This window comes from Phascolarctos cinereus, unplaced genomic scaffold, assembly GCF_003287225.1.
Source record: "Phascolarctos cinereus isolate Bilbo 61053 unplaced genomic scaffold, phaCin_HiC Scaffold_1;HRSCAF=81, whole genome shotgun sequence".
NCBI lineage: Eukaryota > Metazoa > Chordata > Mammalia > Diprotodontia > Phascolarctidae > Phascolarctos > Phascolarctos cinereus.
This window is the reverse complement of record NW_027555514.1, coordinates 212,920,060-212,931,417: the sequence shown is the minus strand read 5'-3', so window position 1 is coordinate 212,931,417 and position 11,358 is coordinate 212,920,060. Positions and strand designations below refer to the sequence as shown.

Genomic DNA, 11,358 nt, shown 5'->3' with positions numbered 1-11,358 from the left:
AGAAGGAATTTGTTTTGGACCAGAGGACGAAGCGTCTAGGACAGAGCTCCGCTGCCATTCTCAGGATCCCTTACAACCTGATGATTCTGTTTGTGTGTCCATCCTGGCAGCTGCCTCCTTTTGAGGATCTGGTCCACTCTTTCCTTTTGCCCTAAACCCCTGGGCTGAAAATCAGTAGTGAGCTATGCCAGCTCCAGGTGGGTAAGACAGACCTTAGTAGCTACCTACAAACTGATCACTGGGGAGGCAGTGGCTGAGCTAGTTTTAATCCCTGGCAGACTTAAGGCTTATACTGGTCAACAAGCCTCTGTATCTCCTGAGGACATGTAGCAACTGCATCATTTGACCGCATTTTAAAGGAAAGCTGTTGAGCCTCACCATGCAAGTATCAACAATTCCATCTTCTTCTCCTGCACAAAACGAAGTGTATGGAACAGTTTCGTCATAGCTTTCTTTACTATTGCAGGCGTTTCGAGGAATATAATGAACTTCTGCTTCTTGCAAAATAGAAGAATAATGACCTACAACAAAACCCCACAAAACATTTGGGAAATTAGGAATTTTGGTAATTGTTCAGTCAGAATTTTGCCATTCCACAGACTCTCCAAAGAAAAAGCCCTATGTTCAATCCTACATTACATTTTTGGCAATGGTATAGATGACAGAAAGGAGCCACCAAATTCCATCGGCTAATGAATGTCTCAACCTAATAAGAAATCATGTGCATTTTCCATCCCTGTGGAACATGAGCCTCAAAGCTCAATTGCACAGAGCTATTATCATGGTGAAGACTGAGTGGAGCACTCCCAGGACTATGCTTCTGTACCAGTGAGGATAGTTCCATACAATTGGGCTTTGAGGCTTGGGTTACACCTGTTACTCTGACTAGAATGAGATAAGCAACAGAAAGGAGAGAGTGAAGCAACTCAATACTCCAGGCACCATTCAGGGACAGAGTCCTACTACTGTTCCAACTTTAAAAAATCTACAGGGAGCAGCCATGGACTACACCTTTATGTCTTCACAGACATAGATGATACTGGTAACCTTGCAAATTCAGCCTTCATGCCTAGATTAGAGGTGTTTGGCAAATACTAAGAAATTATTAAATAATATTTTAAGAGGGCCAAGTCATCTACTAAGCAGCCAGCAATAGACTCATATCATACCACATAGAATAAGCAAGACAGAAACCACTGGCTGAACCTCCTGAAAAAAATCTCATTCCCTTGCTAGAACTTAGAATTACCCATTTCTTGCTAGATATCTCTACATGTTTCCCATTAAACAGGAGTCTTTAGCTTTTTTTGGGTCCTAGACCCCTTTGGCAATTTAGGGAGACCTATGGACTTCTGTTCTGAATAATGTTAAATGGATAAAAATAGAATACATAGGATTAGAAAGAAGACAAATTAAATGAAATACAGTTACCAAATTTTTTTTTTAAAATAAGTTCACAGACCCTGCAATACTGATTCTGGGGTAGTTCTATAAGTGGAAACCACTTTAGAGAGATACCTGTTGGACGGGTGAGAGAGTGCTTACTAAGAAGTTGGTTATGAGTCCTTTCTATATTTTCTTGGGTGAATAAATCTTTTTCTATATTTAGTGTTCCTGCTAACCTGAGCTGAAGGGACCTGAGAGGTTACTGAGTCCATTGCCTCATTTGAAGATGGGAAAACTGAGTCTCAGAGAAGTCAAGGGACTTGCTAAGGGTCACAGCACCAGTAAGTGTCTGAGGTGGGATTTGAACTTGGGTCTTCCAGACTCCTAATCCAATGCTCTCTCTCTCTACCAAGCTGCCTCCCAATTTACATATAAGGAAACTGAGTCTGAGAAGTTGTGACCTGCCCAGAGCCACATAGACAGTGAATGGAAGAGTTGGGAATCAAATCCAGGCCCTCAGGCTCCCTAAAATGCTGTCTGCTGGATCATGCTCCCTTCTGGTACCCATTTACTTTGTATTTATTAATCTGAGTACCTGATGTAGTTCCCCAGTAGAATGTAAATTCCCTGAGGGCAGGAAATGTTTCATTTTTGTCCTGGTATCCCAAGCATGTTACACAATTAAAAAAAAAATTTTATTCATTTTGAACTTAAATACAAAAAAGACAAAAACAGAACATTTCCATGTACACAGTACAACATAAAAAGAGGATTCAATAATAAAATTATGAATTTCCATTCCACACTGTTTACTTTTTTTTTAAACTATGGAATAAATACTACACGTCATTTTCAAGGCTACCCTGTTTTTCTTTGCTTCCTTCTAAGTTTTCTTTTGCTCTCTGCTGCATACTTTTTTCTCCCTCCCTCCCAGCCCCAACCTAGAGAAGGCTATCATTAGAGACAAAAATGTATGTGTGTATATGTATATATATGTAAAACCATATTATATACACTTCTGTTTTGTCAGTTCTTTCTCTGGATGAGGACAGCATCTTCCTTCATAGGTCTTTTGTAGTTGATTTAAGCATTTATAATACTCAAAGCAACTTAGTCATTCAAAGTTGTTCTTAAAATGATATTGCTGTTACTGTGTATAACATTCTCTTGGTTCTGATAATTTTGCTCTTCATTATTTCATGCAAGTCTTTCCATCTTTTTCTAAAAATCAACCAGCTCATCCTTTCTTATAGCAGAGTAGTATTCCATCACAATCATATATGTTATACAATTTTTTAAAAAAATCAAACCTATTATTTCATCAGTGTGGAGAACTCCTAATGAAGGAATTGAAATTCCTTCTACTGATGCAGATCAGCCCCTGCTCCACAACCCAGAATATGAGAGAGCTGCCCAGAGCCGTAAGAGGCTGCCACCCTGCCCAGGGTCACATAACCAGGAGGTGTCAAAGGTGGGATCTGACCTCCAGTCTTCCTGACTCCAAGGCAGGTTCAATATCAGTCTTGCCCTGCTGTTGCTCACCTTACAGAGAGCAGCAACTTCATTAATGATTGGTCAATTAAATTGAATGCCTTTTCCTCTGTCCATTCCTTATTTTTTTTCTTTTGGCATTGTTTGAATAGGCTTGAATTGAAACTGTTGGAATAGTATGTAGTCTGTTTGCATCTTCATACTCTCTTCTGTATGCATGGGGACATGCTATGAAAGGGTACAAACAAGCTGCCTGGTGCTCTAGAGCCAAGACTAAAGTGTATTCTGGATGACAATCACTCCTAGATCTTACCTTTACATTACCTCCTTAAGGGCCTTTGAGGTCACATAAAGATATGTTTGTAAATCACCATCTCTGCTCAACCCCGGACTTCCTTTCCTCCACAGCAGCTGTCAATCAAATACATCTGGGCAAAGGATCATTATCTTAGTAAATGGCCAATATTTACCTTTTTGTCTCATTTGGCCCCAGCCACTTATGAAGCACCTTGTTCTTCTAGTCAAGTTTGGCAGAAAATCAAAGAATGGTAGGCAGATAGGCTGAATATAATTATTAAAATTCACTGCTCTTTTTAAACGAAAAAGTGCAATATCATTTATATATTTTTCTGGAATAAAGTATGGATGGATAATGATTGTATCAATTTGCATTTTCTTAGAAGTCTGAGGACTTTGGAAAAGATTATTGACTCCAACAACAGCTCTCCAAACTTGGGGATCTCTGCAATAAAAAAAAATGCTGTTATGACAATAGTAAAGTATATATGAAACTAAAACGTTTCATCTTTTAGTCTGCAATATTAGATTATGCAATGCATCTTTTTGTTTTAAAAATTATACTAAAAGCACAAATAAAAGGTTTAAAAAAAAGAAAATTTTCACTAGTTCATACTGTCATAAACTAAAGAGTTGGAAGGGACCTTAGATGCTATCTAGGGGCAGCTAGGTGGCACAGTGGATAGAGCACTGGCCCTGAAGTCAAGAGGACCTGAGTTCAAATCCCGCCTCAGATCATACATTTGACACTTACTAGCTGTGTGATCCTGGGCAAGTCATTTAACCCCAATTGCCTAAAAAAAAAAAAAGAAGCTATCTAGTCCAAACTCTCATTGTTTTTCCTTTCTAAAATAAAACAATATGAAATAAAATGAAATAACAAAAAAATTTTAAATTAAATTATCTACTTTCTAGATAAAATATACTCTCTGACATTAAATCCTCCCTTCTTATTAAGGAAAAACCATTCTGGAAAGATGACCAATACTGTGACCATATCTGACAGAGCAGACAACATCTCCAACATCCTCCACCTCTATGCCAAGGGGAGTGAAGAATATTCCCCTAGCTGTTCTCTGAGACAAAGCAACTCCCTCAATTTATAGAGAAGGAAATACATGTGTAGAAAGATTAAGTAACCAGCCCAAGGTCACACAATGGCAGTGGCATTACATTTTCCTCCAAACCCTCACCTTTCCCTTACTTTATTATTGTTGAAAGCACCGCCACCCTCTCAGTCAGCCATGCTTGCAACCTAGGTATCATCCTCAACTCTTCACTTTCTCTCATCTTCTCTGCCCCGTATACCACAATTTGTCGAGTCATTCCCTCAACTGGGGAGCATCTATTTTGTTTCCAGTTCCTTGCTAACACAAAAAAACACTATAAATATTTTGACATATACATATGAATGTAAAGATTGATATGATTCAGCTCCTTCAGCAGTACGTTCATTTGTTGGTCCTTAGACAAAGATCTCACATTTTGAATACCAATAGTCAGATTAAAATTTATGGACTAAAGTCTAAACAATTCTGTGATCCGCAGTACTCTCTGCACCTTTTGCTGCTTCTTGCCTTCCATTACTGCAGAAGCAGAAGGCTGTACAAAACTAAGAGCCATCTTGTATCTTATTTGTTTCTTTGTTTCATGAGTTGCTGTTGCAAAAAAAAAAAATCATCACTAAGTTAACAGTCACGAGTCTCACGCGCTCACTAGGTTGGTTTTTGGAAAATAGACTTGATCTGTTGCTAGAACTATACTCAAAGTCTTTCCAACACGGCAGAACACCCCAGAGCTTACTCTATCGGCACAGCCTTTAAGAACCCAGTATCACCGCCTTGCCATGATTGGGCATCAGAGTAGGGCTTTGTGTAGTTATACAAAAAATTTTGGAATTTATCAATACCAAATAAAGAGACCAAAATAACTACCAGCCTGTGTGCCTACTCTTGCTATATAAAATCTTTATGAGAATCATCTACACATGAATTAAAGGCATCTCTGATGAAAGGCACAAAAGCAAGCTTTCCTAAGCTATATTCAACAATGAACCACATCTTTAGCACTTTATACCTGAATGAAGAGGTAGCAAATATAATGTCTCCTAGTGTTTATCATTTGTTGGTTACGGAAAAAATATGATTCAATAAAGTTAAATAACTGCCTTATAGGCTCATTTTCAGCAAGGTGACTTCTATCGATACATCAAAATCATTCAAGATTTCTTTAAAGATATAACAGAAATAACTCAGTTCAATGACGTTCTGATTGTATCAATGAGCAAACACTTAATAAACAATTATTATGTGATTAATAAAGTGAAACAATCCCTACTCTCATGGAGCTTACAAGCTAGTGAGAAGAGACAACATATACACACTCATATATACGTATATGTGAGTATCAGATAGATATACACACATACATATATACATACACACATATATAATATACATATAAACTTTTTTTGCCTCCTTTAAATCTCAACTAAACTCTTATATTCTAAAGAAAGCCTTTCCCAACCCCTCTCAATTCTAGCGCCTTCTCTCTTTTAATCATTTCCTATACAGAGCTTGTTTGTACATATCTGCTTGCTTGCTGTCTCTCCTATTAGATTGGGAGTTCCCTGAGGGTAAGGACAATCTTGGACCTTTTTTGTACCCCCAGTGCTTAGCACATAGTGCCTGACACAAACATTAATAACTGTTTATTGACTGACTGGCCTTTGCTTGTAACATAATATTATTCTTTGCCATGAGAAATCATAGCACACTATGTAAGAGTAGGAACGTTTGGCTATATCCATGCAATTGCAAGTATAAGTTCCATGTAGGAGAAGCATAAAACAGGGATTTAAATATATGCTTGCCAAAGGTGTTCCCCAATGTAATGGAATAAATATAACAAAGAGTCTAAGTTGAGAAGGGATTCCCCTTGGGTAGAAAGGCCCTACAAATTCTCCTACTTATGGATGTTATTCTGTTAGCTGCATCAAGCCCTGGAACATTGCTGAGCATCCTGGAAGAGATACATAAGCACTCTCAAAGGAGTTGGACCTACCCATCCACATATGAAGGACCAAGTGGATAAAAAATGTCTGTCACCCAGATTTTTTTTTTTTGAAACCAGACTGACCTGCTTTATTTGAGAAGCAATGTTGACTGATCCAGGAAGTTTCCTTTAAAATGGGAATTCATATCCCTAAAGGATGACTATCCTGGAGAAATTAATTGGCGTTACCAAATTTATAGCTCCAGGTAGAATTCCTGATTCTCTTATGCAACTTTAATCTCTCTGTTGCAAACTGGTTTGTTCCTATTTGACTACAAATAAATTCAGGGTTCCCTAATTAAAAAAACAGTCTAAGGGGCAGAGCAGTACAATGGAAAGAACAAACATTTATGAAACACTTACTATGCATCACCCAGATTATAACATGCATTTTAATGCATAACCTATATAATTTGTCCATCAATATTTATCTCTGAGGCAGAACGTATAGACAGTGATCTAGCCCAGAGTTGATCAAGAAGAGGAGAACAAGCTTTATGAAAATATAAAACTCCTTTAATGATTCCAAGCTTTGGTGTTTTCCTGGTCACCTTTTTCAGTATCAATGAAGTCTGAGATTTTTTTTCCATCTTCCCCTATACCTTGCATATAAAATTAATCCCTTAATGTTCTCACAGTTGTCACCTCTAACATGGATATCCTTTATATACATTTGGTCCATCCAGTTGCTTTTCTCATTTTTATTCTCTTTAGTGCCTCGTTTCTTCCTCACCTACAAGCACACCTAGGACTTTGATTTTAGTTTCTAAGTGTGGTGATTCAAATGGCCTTGTTGGAGAAAAGTAAAGGACAATACTTTTAATACTGACATCCTACCTGTGTTGCTATATAACAAGGTATTGGGCATAGGGTATACTCAGATTTACCGTTGCTAGTAGGTTATACAGATTATGTGCAGATATTTCCTGCTTGGTTCCAGTCCATCGTATATGTGCAATGGGCACTACTTCTGTTAATACTACTAGGGAATGGTGGGAGGTGTTTGTACAAATGATGACAAAGTGTTCTCTAATTGCCTCCTGAGCTGAAGAGCTGACAGATTCAGGAGTTTGGAAATGGAAAATGACAGTCTTCTGGCTCCTGAACTATAATTTGGTGGACATACAAAAGATATGACCCACCTTTCATTTCTCTCTTTTCTTATTTGCTTGGAAATGTAAGCATTGCTTTCAGCTACATCTAGAAAGGCTGATGGGACAAGTGCTGCTAACTTGTCACTCACCTAGCTATCATGTGTCCATGAGCATATGGCTGCCTCTTTATCTTTGTGTTTTAACTTTCCTGATCTTAGGGAAATTAGTATCCTAGGATGAAGCTGTCCAGGAGGTAAACTTGTGAAGTTCAAAATGTCTCAATGCTATGGCTGCAGTAGTAATACCAGAATCCACTAGAGAGGCAGATTTGTCTCTGACAGACACGCCAAACAAGCAGAATACTAACTTTTTCTTCCACATGTCAGTTAACTGTCTGTATACAATCACAACATTGACTTGTCAGAGCTAAAATCAGAGTTAGCAAAATGCAAGTAGACAGAATAACAATAATTTTTAAAATGTGTCATACAATTGAAACAAACTTGAACTATTTAAATGAGATCATCAAAAATCTGAAATAAGCATAAGAATTAACATTGATGTGATTGTAATAATTTTGAACAATGTCAATCAATGACCACAACCAGAAGACCAAAACAGTTCAGAAAATGACTTAGTTAGCAAGCATCTGACTCGCTTACCAGATGGAAAGTGATGGCTGCCAAAGGTTACTTCATGCTAGAATAAAAACTCATATATAAAATCTTATGATGGAGGATGGTGGTACAAATATGAGTAATATTATCTCATAAAGCAGTAAGAAATAGTGGGAAGTTTAAGGAAAGCTTGGTAAGACATGAAACTAAAGAAAATCATAGACAAGGCATTTAGGGATGGAAATGAAAGGAAAACAAGAAACAGAAGAAAATAGAAAATATTTGTAAAAATTATTACAACAACCTTTTTTCTTACCAAGGGCAGTTGAAACACTCCATTTGGAACCCAACATCAAAGTCTTAGATGTGCTTCGAGGGGAGACAGAAATGGCCTTGAAATGATAAATATTTATATACATGGGAAAAGCAATTAGATGGACCAAATGCATGTAAAGGAGATCCATGTTGGAGAGTTATATAATTGTAACAACACTAAGGGACAAAATTCAGTACTCTTTCTGCTAGGTCACCTCACATCTTGTATATACACTGAGGTATAGGCAAAGAAGAGGAGGAGAAAGAAGAATTTTGAAGTGTGTATATTACCTGAGAAAAGCTACTTTGTCACATTTTGCTTGTTTCTTTGGGCTGCATTCTAAACTCTTTGAAAAACAATTTGGTTAGTGAACTCCTGTTCATAGTATTTATCCTTAAGCTTTCAAAGGAACCCCAGCTACAGAAAACAACTGGAAGAAAATGATTTCTTAGGATGTGATAGCAGTGCCCAGAAGAACCTTAAACCTCCATTGGAGTCTGGGCCCTGCTACTGAGTACAATTGTGTGAATTTGGGCAGTCAGTTAACATCTCTGAGCCTGTTTCCTTATCTGCAAAATGTGCATATTTATACAGCCTGCCTCATTTTTTTTTACTTGTGAGCTACTGAAATAGCTCCTAAAATAGGGCACAATGCTGAATACATACCTATGCTTTTCCAGGCAATGAGCAGCAGTGATGACCCACTTTTTTTTAATTAAGGACCCCCCACAAAAATGTGTAAACTGGTTAGCAAATATCATAACCTGCAAGCTAACCATCCAAGGCCATGACCCAGACTGAGCCCTGTGACCTCCTATAATTCGAGATTCTTGTATCTCATTTTTCAACGGCACTCTTCCACATTCTAAAAACAGAAGCGATAAAAAGCATTCATTATTTATCCAGGATCAACTAACTGTGATGCATATTTATTCTTATTTATTTATTTGTTCTTAATTGTCCCTCCCAACTTCTGGGTACATCACCATCAGTGTTCTTCAGAATGGGGGCCAGGTACCTGCTATAGGCTATGGCATGATGCCAAGGGATAACCGATCTGGGAGTGGGAAGATACTATAGTATACTCTATAACCAATCATGGCTCTTGCGAATGGGTTAGGAATTGTTACTCTATGCTCTGATTAAGAAGCATTCATATCTGCAGGTAACTTTTAGATTATGTTTAGATTTTAGATTTTTTATATTTACTTTTAGATTTAAATTTCCTTCCTCTAAAGGCATAGGGAGATAATTCTTTGGCTGGAGTTTTATTGCATTAATGTGATGCTGTTTTTGTTCAGTCATTTCAGTCACGTCTGACTCTTTAGCACCCTAGGGATTTTTTTGGGAAAGATACCGGAGTGGTTTGCCATTTTCCTTCTCCAGCACATTTTACAGATGAGGAAACTGAGGCGAACAGGGTTAAGTGACTTGCCCAGGGTCATACAGCTACTAAGTGTCTGAGGCTAGATTTGAACTTAGGTCTTCCTGACTCCAGGTCTGGCACTCTATCCACTGTACCACCTAACAATTATTATAAATGCATTAATGTAGTGGTCTCCAAACTTAAAACAGTAGGAAAAAAAAAAGTTGGGACAACCTCCCCCTCCCAGCTCCCTTTTATGTGTCGTCTTTTTTTCTTTAAAATGTAAGCTCCTTGGGGAGGGGCTCTCTTTTTGGCTTGAAACAGTATTTCCAGCTCTTGGCAGAATGCCTGACACGTGCTAAGCATTTAATAAATCCTTTATCTCTTGTTCTCTATCTAGCTTATTGAAAGCTTGATGTAAGCTTATATAATTTAATACATTAATCAGCAGCAGCATTGTCAGGCACTTTGCATTTGTAATCCTTAATTTATGATAAAACATATTGGAGCTGGTAGAGAAAAAAATGCCCATGAAAGGATTTTTTTTTCTTTTGAAACAGAAGAAGAAAAATAAAAAACCCTAGATGGAAGCTCTCATGTGTAGCACGTACCAGTAACTTCCCTCTCTTATGCCTCGGTTTCCTCATTTGTAAAATGTGGTACTTATGATCTAAGGACCAACATTCTCAGTGCATTATTCTTTGAATGTGATTTCTGGCTGAATGGCAGCAGCACCCTCCCAAAATTAGCACTTGGCACTCTGGACTCAACTTTTTCCCCTAGAGCCCACGGGGGAAAGGTTTAGTGCAGGGTTTCGGATGCTAATTAGGGAGGATGCTGAGGCAGCTGTGTTCCAAAAAGAGCACACGGCTTACGTTTACACGGTGCTTTCGTGATTCAACCCTACAGCCATTTTACAGAGGGAATCTGAGGCTATGTTCACGCATCGGCAAAGGCTGGATCTTAACCCAGCTTTTCCAGACTCTATTCATTAGTGTAGGTGCCTTTGCCTCCCGCAGAACTTCCCCCTTCATCTCCAGCCTCAGCGCGGATGCACGTCTCCATCCCTCCCAGCTCCCCCAAGAAGAAAAGGCCCTTACTCTTGTCGAAGAGCGACATCTGGTGGTGGTGAGAGGTAAAAGCATCCCCCGCTAACCACAAAGCAACGCCCAGGAACCTCAGCGTCATTTTCCTGCGGTTTCCGATCTTGACGTTGGACTGAGGAGCAGGCGGGGGGGGGGGGGGGGGGGGACGAGGCGGCCGCAGAGGCAGCAGTTAATCTTCGCAGAGTGCAGGCTGCGGGGTGGGTGCGCGTGGACAGCAGCAGAGAGAAAGGGGGGGGGCAGTGCCCACGTGTGGGCTGCTAAAAGACACACCCTGCCTCCTCCACCTCATGATTTGTAAAGTGCTACGTCTCATAGTCGCGCTGCTACAAGGGGTCTGTGAGCAGAGTTTCCATTGAAAACCTGTGTATTTGAAAAGACTTTGGTCCATAGGAAAGAAAAAGAATAATTAGCATTAATTATCCTGCAGCCTGCCTGATAAAGCTAGTCTGGTCCACCTGTGAAAAGATTGGGACCCAGCCCCATCTCTCATACTGACTGGGCAGAAAGAATGAGGACCTTGTTTGAGTTCAAATTATGGCTCTGTCGTTTTGCACCTGAGTGACTTTTCTATCTCAGAAGGACAGCCTAATTGCTACAGAAATCCCAAAAGACATGGAACTGTGTGGGATGT

At 39.0% G+C, this 11,358-nt stretch overlaps 1 protein-coding gene across 1 annotated transcript; it reads right to left on the bottom strand.

The window, feature by feature from the left end:
- Positions 1–256: 256 nt before the first annotated feature.
- LOC144455924 (transmembrane protease serine 12-like) lies at positions 257–10,809 on the bottom strand. Its single transcript, XM_078150190.1, has 4 exons — positions 10,632–10,809; positions 8,922–9,120; positions 3,348–3,619; positions 257–521 (listed from the first exon to the last, which is right to left on the bottom strand). The coding sequence occupies exons 1-4, from the start codon at positions 10,807–10,809 to the stop codon at positions 265–267; spliced, it is 906 nt and encodes a 301-aa protein (XP_078006316.1). The 3' UTR covers positions 257–264.
- Positions 10,810–11,358: the final 549 nt, after the last annotated feature.

Coding starts and splice junctions, on each gene's coding strand:
- LOC144455924 (XM_078150190.1), bottom strand. CDS start 10,809: ATGACGCTGAGGTTCCTGGGCGTTGCTTTGTGGTTAGCGGGGGATGCT. Junction 9,121..10,631: donor AGGGGGAAGTTCTGCGGGAG/GCAAAGGCACCT, acceptor TTCTGTTTTTAG/AATGTGGAAGAGTGCCGTTG. Junction 3,620..8,921: donor CATTGCCTGGAAAAGCATAG/GTATGTATTCAG, acceptor TTTTTATTGCAG/AGATCCCCAAGTTTGGAGAG.